The sequence below is a fragment of the Anastrepha obliqua genome, chromosome 2 (assembly GCF_027943255.1).
Source record: "Anastrepha obliqua isolate idAnaObli1 chromosome 2, idAnaObli1_1.0, whole genome shotgun sequence".
NCBI lineage: Eukaryota > Metazoa > Arthropoda > Insecta > Diptera > Tephritidae > Anastrepha > Anastrepha obliqua.
Window position 1 is genome coordinate 64,269,088 of NC_072893.1, and position 14,748 is coordinate 64,283,835.

At 36.0% G+C, this 14,748-nt stretch overlaps 1 protein-coding gene across 2 annotated transcripts in view; it reads left to right on the forward strand.

Moving 5' to 3' along the window:
* Positions 1-14,748, forward strand: part of LOC129239217 (neurobeachin) — a 231,460-nt gene that overhangs the window by 196,769 nt on the left and 19,943 nt on the right. Inside the window, exon 23 of one of the 2 annotated variants that reach the window (XM_054874564.1) lies at positions 2,647-2,889. The exons of the other annotated variant lie outside the window; for it this stretch is intronic. Coding sequence (XP_054730539.1) covers positions 2,647-2,889 — 243 coding nt within the window. The remainder of the gene's footprint in view (positions 1-2,646; positions 2,890-14,748) is intronic. 2 annotated transcript variants of the gene reach the window in all.

Consider the following 14,748-nt stretch of genomic DNA (forward strand, 5'->3'; position numbering starts at 1 on the left):
TTCGTTTTGTCCTCGTTCACCACCAAACCCATTCGCTTTGCCTCTTTATCCAGTTTGGAGAAGGCAGAACTAACAGCGCGGTTGTTAAGGCCGATGATGTCAATATCATCGGCATACGCCAGCAATTGTACGCTCTTATAAAAAGTTGTGCCTGAGCGATTAAGTTCTGCGGCTCGTACGATGCTCTCCAACATCAGGTTAAAGAAGTCACACGACAGCGAGTCACTCTGTCTGAAACCTCGTTTGGTATCAAACGGCTCGGAGAGGTCCTTCCCAATTCTGACGGCGCTGCTGGTGTTGAGCAACGTCATCCTACATAGCCGTATTAGTTTTGCGGGGATACCAAATTCAGACATCGCGGCATACAGGAAACTCCTTTCCGTACTGTCGAATGCAGCTTTGAAGTCGACGAAAAGATGGTGCGTGTCGATTCTTCTTTCATGGGTCTTTTCCAAGATTTGGCGTATTGTGAATATTTGGTCGATGGTAGACTTTCCAGGTCTGAAGCCACACTGATAAGGTCCAATCAGTTGGTTGATGGTGGGCTTCAGCCTTTCACACAATACGCTCGCTAGAACCTTATAGGCGATATTTAGAAGACTAATCCCGCGGTAATTGGCACAAATTGCAGGATCGCCCTTCTTATGGATTGGGCAGAGCACACTTAAATTCCAATCGGCAGGCATGCTTTCATCCGACCATATTTTGCATAGGAGCTGATGCATGCACCTTACCAGCTCCTCGCCGCCATGTTTGAATAGCTCAGCCGGCAGTCCGTCGGCGCCCGCGGCTTTGTTGTTCTTTAGCCGCGTTATCGCTATTCTCACCTCGTCATGATCGGGTAGCGGAACGACAATTCCGTCGTCAACGATTGGGGTATCGGGATCTTCACTTTCTCGGTGACATGCGCAGCTGTCACTGTTTAATAGGTTCGAGAAGTGTTCCCTCCATAATCTAAGATTGCTCTGTACGTCAGTCACCAGTTCGCCGTCTTTGTTCTTACAGGAAAACGCCCCGGTCTTGAAACCTTCTGTAAGCCGCCGAACTTTCTGGTAGAATTTTCGGGCGTTGTTCCTGTTGGCCAGCATCTCAAGCTCTTCGCACTCACGTATTTCGGCCTCTCGTTTCTTCTTTCGGATAATACGTCTCTCTTCCTTTTTCAGCTCTCTGTAGCGATCCCACATGGCTCGCGTTGCGCCCGATCGCAGCGTGGCTCTATAGGCGGCATCCTTTCTTTCTGCGGCAGCATGACATTCCTCGTCGTACCAATTGTTTTTTCGGGCTCGCCGGAATCCGATTTCTTCTTCGGCGGCGGTACGTAGGGAACGAGAAATGTTGCTCCATTGCTCGCGCATGCCGGGTTGTTGGGCAGTGCTCTCCGAGAGCAGGAGTGAGAGTCGAGTGGCGAATCTTCTGGCTGTCTGTTGTGATTGCAGCTTTTCGATGTCGAACATTCTTTGCGTAGGTAGATGTACGTTTTTTGCTGCACAGAGGCGGGTGCGCAGTTTGGCTGCAACAAGGTAATGATCCGAGTCGATGTTGGGTCCTCGGATCGTACGTACATCTAATACACTAGAAGCGTGTCTTCCATCTATCACAACATGATCGATCTGGTTTCGCGTTTTTCGATCAGGAGACAGCCAGGTGGCTTGGTGAATCTTCTTATGCTGGAATCTGGTGCTGCAGACTACCATGTTTCGGGCCCCGGCGAAGTCGATCAGCCTCTGTCCGTTACCGGATGTTTCGTTGTGCAGGCTGAATTTTCCGACTGTGGGACCAAAAATTCCCTCCTTGCCCACCCTAGCGTTGAAGGCAGCGCTCATAGGAACGTTCCAGGCGCTCATAGAAGGAATCTTTGGTCGCATCGTCCTTCTCTTCCGTCGGGGCGTGGGCGCAAATTAGCGATATGTTGAAGAAACGGGCTTTGATGCGGATTGTTGCGAGACGCTCGTCCACCGGAGTGAACGACAGTACTTGGCGACGAAGTCTCTCTCCCACAACAAATCCGACACCGAATTTGCGCTCCTTTACATGGCAGCTGTAGTAGACGTCGCAAGGTCCCATGGTTTTCTTTCCTTGCCCCGTCCATCGCATCTCTTGGATGGCAGTGATGTCAGCCTTTACTCTCACGAGGACATCAACCAGCCGGGCAGAGGCACCTTCCCCATTAAGGGACCGGACATTCCAGGTGCATGCCCTCAAATCATAATCCTTAGTTCGTTTGCAGGGGTCGTCATCAGTATAGGGAGGTCTCATCCGAGGCTTTTTAAAACTTTTCATTGGGGGCGATTTTTAAGTGGCGGGTCCCAAACCCAACGCACAACCAGCTATCCTGGAATGTTTCGCCTTCTCACGTTAGCTCACTCCCGAACGGATGTTCGGAAGCTACCCAGAGGATACGTGGGCTAATCCCGGCCGTTGTGAGCTGCTTGAACCATATGCAGAAGAATCGTCCTGGCCATTCCCAAGTGAATGGCGATCAGTAACTTTCCCCACTTGCGTGGACTTCTACACATGGAACCATCCTCCAATCATACATTCATATACACATACATACGTGCATTAGATATGTATCATATAACATCCATATATGCGTATGCATAGATACATACATATAATTTATTGATTACTAATTTGCATGATTAGAGTTATAAGGCTACCACTACCAATACTACTACAAATACAACTCCTACTACTTCTACCACTAATCAAATGGAACAGAGGACCAATTCGAAAACTATTTCTACCTTCACGACAAATCTAACAACGACAACAACCTCATCAACGGCAACAACAATAAGCAACCATAAAATGTTGAAATATACAAGTAAATTGCAACAGCAACCATTATCACCACCGAAGCCAGTGTTGCCTAAAAAATTGCCGAAGGTAACAAAATCAAAATTTCGTGCAAAAAAATTGCTTCCAGTAAAATGCTAAAGTACTCGTACAAAAGTCATAGAAAGTAGTCACGCAAAACGAATTGTTGTTGTCCACACATCCTGCAAACACATTTTTATGTTTTCACAAAAAATTAAAAAAAAAAAAATTACTTTGTAAAATAAATAAGAATTAGCAAAAGTAGTAATTGTACATCAATACTCAATATAAATGTACGCACTCTTCCATACTTGTGATAGTATAAGTATATGTATATGTGCCTAAGTGTTTGTTAAGTCACAAGAACTGAAATTTCACTTATTTGATGAGACACACACACACACACACTTGCACAAATTTGTACACACCTTCCTGTGCGTGGAATAAGATTTCGGAGCACATTCATTACAACTCTTTTGGACAACAGTTATTGATTTGTAGATATTTGTATAAGGTGGCGCAAAATTAAACATCCATTTTTTTTATAACTTTTTCAATAAATGAATAAAAAATGATTCTGAATACTGGAAATTTAACCAAGTAATGGAGTCGGCTTGTCTATTTACTATACATACTGCAGCTGTGCAAGGCCACTTGCAAAAATTAAATTATAAATTTTCCAATGGCTTGATTAATTTTGCGCCACCTGGTATGTTGTACCACATATATGATTTTAAATTCTGACGTTATGTTGGAAAATTATTTTTTAAATGAATTACTAAATATTTGTGTTGCTTATTCTTAGTTATTCTTAGTTAGCTTTGCTTATGTGTTTTTATATGCGCTAATTTTTTAATTTTCTTTTTGAAACTTATCACACCCATATTTTACTATTTATTTACTTGAAAAGTTAACTTTAGAGGACTTCATGGTTGATTTTCAATTCTAAGTATTGATAAAATGCAACATCTGGCTTTGCACAAAAGGGGCAAAAACCGCTCTCATGATTCTAATAGAATATATACGAAGTATGACCCACGAGATTGAAGCTGCCAGAGAAGAGTACATATTAGGGGCTTTGGATCTTATTAGCAATTAAAAAAAGGAATTACTTAATTAGAGTTGTGAATGTAAAAATTTCCTTCTAAAATTCTCTTCTAGTTATCTATGCTACATAGATCGCACCTTTCTTATCGTAGACGCAATCCACTGTTGCTTCGCCTATTAGATTGACACATAAGCCAATGATGAAATATTATCAGGTTTGGCCAATCGAAGCAAATTTGTAAGAATAATTTCTGCCTCCAATCAATTACATGATGAATTTCGTCCGCCACATTATGTAAGTGATGTAGAAGCAGAATTTTGCCCGCTCATTTCACACGAATTCACACAAACGTTCAATCAATCGTTGTTCAGATGGCAAGCAAGTAACGTGGGCAGGGGTTGCGTTGATTTTTGCATATATCACCAACACAACCTCAATTGTTTCATAAACAAACTGCCGTCACAACTCCCATGACACAACAGAATCAGCTGAGAGCCGGTTAACGGTCTTATGTTGGTCACACCTCTGCATTCCGTAAATCGTGCAGTAATCGCCTAAGTGATTTGGACGGAGTTCAACAAACCATGGTACCAGATTTTTGCACTCAACCATCGGCACCAGTTAGAAACATCAAGTAAAGTCAAGTCGTTCTCTAATTGGTGTTTCTAACGCAGACGAGGCCATTATCTTTGCTTGCCACTAACGGCAGGTACCACTTTGAATGCTTTCAGAGCTTGAGCTTTTGACTATATTTATACGATCTGACTTTCAGTAGAACTGCCCAAATTATATAGAGGAAACTGTAAAACTCATACAGCTCAAAATTCCGTAGTCGGTAATAAATCTTCACCGAAATAAGCGAAGTGCGCTATCATTTCTTCCTTAAGAGTTCTTTTAAAAAAGTGACTACGTGTTTGCCTCTATTTTTTCACATCTATAATGTAGCGCACGAATTCCGCACCAGGAGTTCTCCTATTTGTGGGCTTCTTAAAGTCCGAAGGAGCAACGCCTGGAGAGTACGGCTCGGCTCAAATACAATCATTGCAATCGATATTTTTTCCTTGCAATGGTGTCCTGGTGGGTCTACGCTAGTACCTACTTAGTGAACTTTTGCTATTCATAATTCAGTGTGCCTTCATATAAGTATGTACAAATTTGCCTTGATATGCGCCCTTATGCATAGGTCTGAAAATGACATTTATGATCTTCGCATATCACTAAGAGCATCTCAGTATCGCTGTATGGCGTACCGCAATATAGTGCTTCTGAGCGTTGTTCCAGCCACGTCGTTGAGAGTAGCCACGGTGCTCAGGTGATCTGCGAAGAGCTTCACCGAGTTTCGCCATCTCTTAGCATGACAGGAAGAGCGCAGCCAGTGCAGCTACCTGGTGCAGGCCTTGCGACCTTAGCGACTGGCGCATACCAATGCAATCATCCTGAATCATCCTTGTTTGAAAATACTTTGCCACAATCTGGTCACTTTCAGGCTTGTTGTCGTTGTTGTAACTTCATACTAAACCCTGTCAGTGCAATGTAATTACCGGTCGTCTTCGTTTAGCTCATCCAAAGGTAGGCCCAGGAAACTTGCTGTTTCTACAGGTTGGATCCAGAGGGAAAGCGGTGTTAGGTGAGTGGGTTTGTTCCAGCATGAGAAAAGTGGTTAGCATCGTGCGTGGTGTCTCCACATGCTGGACATATGTTTGGTATGTCGGGGTCAATTCTGGATAGGTAGGACTCTAGTCTTCTACGCGGGTCTCTCGGGATAACTGAAGCTCTTCATTTATTGTGGATGGTGGTTGGACTCCGATTACGGCATTCAAGGGTAGGAAGTTTAGGAAGGTGGTAAGTGTCTCCCAATGAATTTCATTGAGCGTGTGTCTAAACACTGTCCGGTCCACTAGTAGTTAGTTAGTTTTGACCTGGCCCTCCACGGTATAGTTGAAGAGATGCCTCCTGAGGAGTTGATGTGTCTGGGAGGCGGCTCAGCTTCTAGCAGCTTCTACAGAAGAGTAACCTGCGGTACTACCCGAGTAGAAACTGTTTGCTGAGCAGTTTGTTGTGCTCCTTGACTGGGAGCATCTGTGTCTCAATGTCGCTTTCAGACTCATTCCCTTTGCTTCTTCATCCAGTTTTTAAAAGAGGGAGTTAACATGCCATTGGGTTTGAGTTTATTATATTATTATTATATTATGTTTTCACGTTTAAAAAATATCTGCATATTAAAATATATTTGCAGTTTTATCTTAACTCGGATTTATTTTTATAATAAAAATTAATTAAATTTAGAAATAAACTCAATTTTAATTTACTTTCATTATAATACCTAACACTTTTTAAATTTCAAGTTGCCAAATTATTTTCCACAAATACTACAGTATTTTATCCAGTGCCTCACTTTTACTCAATTACAAATTCGGCACAGCATAAATATTGACACTTAATGATACTGCTTATGCCCAGTTATGGAGTGTCGTCTCCAGCAAATATCAGCATTGGATTTTAGTGCCACAAGTATTTGCCAAAATTAATTATTTATGGGGCATTCGTTTGCCAGTATAATTATTTGTTTGGTTGGCTGCGCAAATATTATAAATTATGCATTCATTTGGCTTTCTAAATAATCATCAATAAGAACTCTCTTGTGTTTGTGTATACGAGGGCTACTATTTATATTGAAGTCAAACAATAAGAAATCAGAAGGTTTTCATTGGAAATATCTTTAATAGTTTTCAAAATATTATATTTCAGGATGTATATAATTAAAATTATTTTTCAAAGCGTTTTCTCCATTCCGCTTCCGAGGCATTTCTTTTTTGGTTGCTATGCATGAAGATAATGGGAAGTGTTTCAGCTGCATGTGAAAGTCCAGTGACCCATTCAATTTATGTTTTGAGTATACAAAAAGCTACTTTTTTTGTTTGTACGAGGAGAAGCATCAGAAGCCTTTACCCTGTCAGTGTTGGACTTTAAGCCGAACTAAAGCGGTACCGAACTAATCCCTGTGCTACCGTTAAGTAAATCGTCGGGAGACATTAGATTTTGTTGCAAATTTTTCTAAAACTCGGCTTATTTGTAGGCTTGAGTACGATAAGAATTAAATTGGAAAAAAAGAATTTAAAACAAAAATTTTATAATTTTTAGATTTTTTCCTAGGCAAAAATTTTAGTACAGAACTTTTTAAAGTAAAATAGATTCGGCTTTTTTTAATATTTATAAGTTTTTTTTTTTTAATTTTTTTCTTTACTCTGTTTTCTTAGTTTCTTCTTTGTTTTAATTCTTAGGATGAATAATTTTTTTGTCATATTTGAAAAAAGCTTTCTTCGATTTTTTAATAGCTCAGACTTTGCTCATCAATACCTCACAGTTTCATAGTAGGACTCCCATAACTTTTCGAGTTATTCTCAAAGATGTACAGTACAAATATGTAATGCAAAATACTGCATTACCGAAGCGCTAGCATTCGTACTCGTATATTACATTCGTTTGCTAATCGATCGAAGTGTCTTTACGAGCATTCGTAAGCAGCTTTGCGAAAGCTTATCGCACAGCTTCAATTTTTTTAGGGCACAATAACTGGTTACCGAAGGCCTTCACTAAATTCGTTGTGGTGCGATGAGCATCAGCAAATATAATTGTGGATGTAAAGCGGCGCAAAATTAATCATGCAGTTTGTTTCTGCATAACTTTTTTTACTATATATTTTGTGTTTTAGCGCAAAATTCCAGGAATTTTCCTTGCCAGAATTATATAAGTTGCGCTGTAAGTAGTTCCAGTTTTCATCAGGAACAACAACGCATGAACTTTAAATTACATAAAACGCACTCAATTGACAAACTGCTCCAAATCAGGTTTTATTAAAAATTGTAAACCTCTTAATTAGAATTTTCAATTAGCAATTAACAAATCAAAGAGGCGAAAGGGCTTATTAAATAAATAGTCACCCTCGTATGTACATACATATATTATCAAATATATTGAAATTTGCATACCAATGTATTTGATTTGTATGGCTCCTATTTGGCTGGCAAATGCTTGTGACTAAGCAAAAGTCAATAAACAATTGGGTAACTAAACATATATTCGCAAACATACATATGAATATTATTTGTGTATAATAGATATGTATATTATTATATATTTTGTTAGTGCAAAGAAGCACAAATAGTGCGTTGGGAATTTAGTTTTCCAGAGCTTAGTTAATTTTTGTTAGCAACTGTATTAGTATTCAGAAGAATTATGTGGTATTTATGTATGTATATAACTATAATATGTTTGCCTTTATGAGCATAACAGCAGCTATCGTGCTCGTTTTTAAAACGCAGCGAGTTTTTAATATTTTTGAACTTATATAAGAGACTGTTCCAAAGGCGAATAGCGAGAACAAAAATTGGCGTTCCGATATTGATGGCTTAAAGCTAGCGTGTAAGAGCTGAGGTGATCTGATTGACTTGGAATGATGTAGTCTATGCCTCAGATAAAATTTGTACAAACGGGAACAGCTTTCCTAAAATGGGAACAGTTTCCATGAACTGGGAACAGTTTTCATAAGCTGGGAACAGTTCCCATAAACTGGGAACAGTTTTCATAAGCTGTGAACAGTTTCCATAAAGTGGGAACAATTTTCATAAGCTGTGAACAGTTTCCATAAACTGGGAACAGTTTTCATAAGCTGTGAACAGTTTCCATAAACTGGGAACAGTTTTCATTAGCTGTGAACAGTTTCCATAAGCTGGGAACAGGTTACCCCATGCTGTAAACTATTATCAGTGTATTTAACTAGCTAGGTTCGTTTGACATCAATATTTAGTGTAACATACGTACGTAGCCGAATGGGTTGGTATGTGACTACCATTTGGAAGTGCGTAGGTTCGAATCTCCGTAGATGGAACTCCAAATTGAAAGAGGAAGTTTTTTTTAGTAGATGTCAGGTGGGCATGGCAAATCTTCGAGTGTATTTTTAACATGAAAACCTCCTCATAAAAACCATTTGCCGTTCGGAGTCGGCTTAAAACTGTAGGTTCTTCTATATAGGAGGAGGAGCTTGGCCATACACCCAAAAAAAGCGCCAATTATATGCTCAGATATTTATAATACATATGTAGTAAAGCACATCAGTTTTAATACATTTGCAGAAGGCACAGAATAACGTCGACGTCAGGACGATTGTGCTCAGAACGTAGGTGACATAGAATAAAATTGCTGAAATGAAAATATTTCACTTTTTACAAACGGGAGCAGTTTTTATAAATTGAGAAGAGTTTTAAAATCTGTTCCCAGTTTATAAAAACTGTTCCCACCATTCTTATTGTATATTCTATATTCTATTCTTATTGCATATAACTGGTTTTAATGTAAAAAACTAGAAATGAATGTACCTAATAGGAATTTTTGAACTGAGAAGACTGTTCCCACCATTCTTATTGTATATTCTATATTCTATTCTTATTGCATATAACTGGTTTTAATGTAAAAAACTAGAAATGAATGTACCTAATAGGGAACTGAGAAGAGTTCTCGTAAAATCAGTTTCCAGGTAAAACTAGGGTTACATTGTATAAATGACTAGTGTGATACGCTTATTGCTTTGAATGATAAATTATTTATAAACCAATTCTGCTTTTCATGTCATATTTATATTCGCAAAAGGTTTTTGCAGGGAAAAAATTTTAACATCTCACAATATATCATTTTTCTCAAAAACAACTGAATTTTGTAAGCATTTTTAAATTCTTCGTTAATTCCGTTTTGTTGCTGATGCAATACCTTCTTCTTTCGTTTGTAAAGCTAATAGTTTTTATTATTTTTGTTGTACTTTGTTCAATTTAAAAATTTGCATTCAAGTGATTTTTGTAAATTTTAAGTCAGAAAGAAAATTTTTATATTCTACCCTTTTTTATCTTTTGTGTATTGTTGAATTTTTGTTACTATATAAAGTCAATTTTTTTTTAAATTAAAAATGTTCGTTATTCTATATTAGTAAATTTTGCGAAGCATTGAATTCTTTTCATTATATAAATCAGACCTGGTCTATGAAAAGGTACCTTACGTGTCAAAAAATCATTTTTCACTTTTTTATTGATTCGAATAGTGTGTGAAAGTCTCTTTAAAATGGTGCAAACCAGAAAGTCATAATTTGTTTAAAAGTTTGTTAAAAGTAAAAAAAGGAAAAGTACAAATACGATGCCATGATACAAATTAGAATAACGAAGACAATAATTTGTGCAAATTAAAAACTGAACCATTCCTGGACAGTCTGAGGTGTAATGAATACGATACTGAAGTCTGATCTCAAAAAATTTTTTGATACAAATTAGAATAACGAAGACAATAATTTGTGCAAATTAAAAACTGAACCATTCCTGGACAGTCTGAGGTGTAATGAATACGATACTGAAGTCTGATCTCAAAAAATTTTTGTCACCGGGTCTTATAAGTTTTTTTTGGCATGGATGTCGGTACAAAAGCTAACTTATTTTTCAAAACGATTTCTGCGATTTGCATTAAATTTTTCTTATTTATTTATATATAAAAAAAATGTTTTTCACTGCTTCTGTGATTTTGTTGATACTGTGATCTATGCTGAAGAAAATAAGCCAAACCGAATTGAAAAATATTAATATTTAAAAAAGTTACAACGGTTTTTAGAAGTTTAAACTTTAACTGCTGTTTTCTCGAAAACTTGTTTTCGCACGTAAGGTACCTTTTCATAGACCAGGTCACAAATAATTTTTTTTTTTTTGTAATTAATAATTTCCGTTACTCGAATTTTTTACTTTTTACGAACTGTTGATTTTTTTTATTATGTAAAGTAAAATTTTTTTGTGAAGCATTGAATTCTTTTCATTATATATTTAAATACTTTTGTTTTTAATAATATAAATAAGTTTCATTATTTATTGTTTTAAATCTTTTTTGAAGTGTTGAATTTTTTTGTTTACATAAATTTAAAAATTTTGTTTTTCATTAAAAATTTATTCTATTTTTTTCATCTGTTCTGACCTATTAATTTTTTTCTAAGTATAAAAATTATATTTTTTTTGTTTGAATTAATAGTTTTCATTATTCCATTTTTTTAATTTTTGTGAACTGTTGAATTTTTTTGTATTAAATAAATTCAATTTTTTTTTATTTAAATATTTCAGTACTCTATTTTTCATCTTTTCTAAACTGTTAAATTTTTTCTAAATATAAGAAATTTCTAATTGCTTCTAATTAATAGTTTTCATTATTCTAATGTATTTTTTTAACTTTTGTGATCGGTTGAATTTTTTGTTTTTTATAAATCTAACATTTTTTTCAATTCATAGTTTTCATTCTTGGTTTTTTGTAAACTGTTTATTTTTTTATTATACAATATGTTTGTAATTTTTTTAATTTATAACTTTCATTACTCCATATTTCATCTTTTCTGAACTGTTTATTTTTTTTTTTTATGTATAAAGATTGTATTTGATTTTATTAAACATTTTCATTATTCTATTTTTTATTACTTTTGGAAACTGTTAAATTTTTTAAGTATAATATATAAATAAAAATTTTATTTTTAATAACTAATTTTCATTATTCTACCTCCTTTATGTTATGTGAACTTTAAAATTTTTTTAATTATACAAATTTAAATTTTTTGTTTTTAATTAAGAATTTTTATATGTATTTTAATTTTTTTTTCTATCGACAGTGTACTAAAAATTAAAGTTGTGGTTTCTTTAAGGGGTAACACCACTGTACACGCCTAAAATAAACACGATTTTTAAAGAATTTTTTTTGTATAGAAGGAAAGGGGAAACAATCACTCTGATTTGGGAAGTTATTACTTATATACTAAAATACAAAACTACAAAGTTTGATCGAAAAATTTTACAAAATGGCGGCATTGGAGACATTTTTGTAATGTGGTTTCTCTTGAAGGAGCTCCGCGGCACGCAGCACAGAGGGTGCAAATTTTAATCTGGAACAAAGAAACATTTTTTTTCTTAATCTAGATAAGAATAGCTAGAGAAACACGTAGGGGATTTAAAAAATATTTATTTTTGTGGAATTAGCAAGCATTTGAAGGAAAAAACTCTATTTTGGACTAAAAAAACGGCACTTAAATAATTATAACAATCGTTTAAATTAATCTATCGAAAATCCCCTACGCTCTTCTCTTAAGAAGGTTATTATACAGACGTAGTGAAAAACCTGATTAAAAATATTTAAAATTGTTTGAGTTAAGCTGCGTGCCAATTTCAGAAAACGTGTTTTGAGAAAAACGCGTTTAAAGTTTGGGAATTTGGAGAAGTCGTTAGGTAGCAGTCACTAACGCTTGGTTAAAAGCTTAAAATATTTATGAAATAGACTTCGGTAACGTATAAAACTTTTTGTTCTGTATTTTAAAAGGTTCAACGAATTGTTTAAGCTTATAAAAAAAAAATCAATTTTTTGAAATTTCTACAGTGGTGTTACCCCTTAATCAGTTATTCGAAGTTTTAAAATTTTACTAATTTTTCAACTCACTCAATCCTTTCTCAAAGTCACAAAAAAAATTACAACGCGCTAAAAAAAGTTGGAAATAAGTTACAGTTTCATTATAAGTCCATACTTTTCATTTACTAGAATTGCCCATACACACAAATTTTTCTGTACCATGTAATACATGCAAACATATACTACGTAGATATTCCTGTGCCAAAAAACATAGAAATAATTAAAGGTTATGGTAACTGTAATTCCTGTATACACAACGAAAAACGTACTTTCCGGAGAGTTAACTTGTTTGTACATAAATTTACACATAAATACCTATGAATGGAATGGATAGTGCGTCAGCTGCCCTCTATACCCTCAGTCATCCACGTCAAATGGCCTAACCGCAGTAAACTAAAAATATTCGGCCACTCCAAAATTTTACTTTGCTACTAACATTCTTGAAAACATTCTGAAAATCACTGTTGGCATTCTGGCTAATTTCGGTTTGCGAAACTTGTTTGTGAATGCGTGCATGGTAGTGTGGAATGTGCGTGATTCGCGTTGTTTTGATCGCAGACCACATAACTACATACGTACCCACTGCTGAACATTTTATACAAGGTGGCGCAAAATGAAGTTTGCAATTTTGTTGCTGAATAACTTTTTTACTATATAAAAAAAAAATTGAGTGATGAAAATCTTTAACCTATAACCTTTACGCGCTCCATTCTGTGTTTGTATACTACAGCTGCCTAGTCTCAGATATGTGATTGACGTTCGACGTCTTTTTCAAGAATTTTAAATCTACGATGGGATGATTGATTTTGCGCCACCTTGTTCAGATTTGTTGGTTGTATATTTCTGCATATATCCATATAAGTATGTACATAGTAGGATTGATTCTTATAACACAAAAGTTACTCGCTGTACATACAAAGTTGAGTATACATTTACATTGGCGGTTGCCACATGCTTTGTATTATACCTAAATGCGAGCAAGTGTAGACATAAAAAGTAAGTATGTTAATGTAAATATTCAACTAAACAAACATTTGTTAAGAAAGTATTACTTTTGCTTTAACCTCACAAGCACACAAGCACACAATCACTTCACTTCACTCACATCCCACGCTCTCAACCACATACTCTCTCACGCACCTTACTGTATTCACCTCAACTCACTTTATGTGTATGTACTCTCCCACTCCCACTTGCTCTTGCCTAGTATTGCTAAACTACTGTGTATGTATATGTATTACCTCTTATTTATATGTATATGTGTACCCATTTACTCACGTGCGTGTTGCTATGCCTACCATTGGCACTCCTACCGAATTGGATATTACATTAGTACAAATATGTTTGTATATATGTGTTAGTACATTTCATAGCTCAGAGTTTAGCAGGCTGACGTGCGTATGACAGTTGACATTTGTCACATGCGTGTTTGCTGCCATCTGTTAAATGCAGCGCATGACACGTCTTTATATATTTGCACATATCTCTGCATACATATACAGATGTAGTGTGCTATACATATGTACATATATCTACACGTATTCCACATAGAGCATCACCTAATCTGTTCTATGCATGGGTGTGCAATTGTATATGTCAACACAGGTTTGCATAAGTGTATTTGACAATTGCGTGCTGATGAATGATGCATCTCAGCTGCGGTTACTAATGCGCCGCTCTTAAGCGTTGGCTTTGCTAAAGTCAATAGCAACAACACCCACAAAACTCCAACTACAAGTATGGTGTCATTGATTTCTGGGTAGATAAATAATTAATTACTGTTATACCTCTGATTGCCATTGGAATAGAGATGCGTAACTGATTTACAATAAAAAAGAAAATGAAAATATTTTAGCATGAAAGAAGCATAGGAGAAGAAAGTTACTACCGGACTTAAAATATTAAATAAAGTGTACTCTCTCTTAAGCGGGGGACTGAAAAATGTATCCGCTTATGGGAGACGCCCGCTTAAGAGAGGTGTCCGTTAGAAGAGACTACACTCTAATTCATCGTTTACAAAATTATTATTAATTCGAGGCTAGTCTCGGAAAGGAAAGTCAATAGTAAGAGCGGGTCATCGGCTGAATTCTTTCTAAAAAACACTATAAACAACAACGCCCAATATATGAGAATAATTTTTGCTCTGCACCAAAAAGATTTCTTCGGGTTAAATACTCGAGTGCCTTCATTACGTTTGTGGGCTGAAAATATCATAGTTACGCTCCATTCGCAAGGGGGATTTAACACATGATGTGAAAAGTCCCGAGCCTAATAAAGAAAACATGTTTTTTGCGGTCAAAATTAGCTTCATTTATCGAGGTAATTTCGCACCAGCACCGCTCTAACATTTCAATACCACCTTTGTAGAACGATTTATGTTTTGCTTCAAAATAGGTCTCAGTTTTGGTGATAAT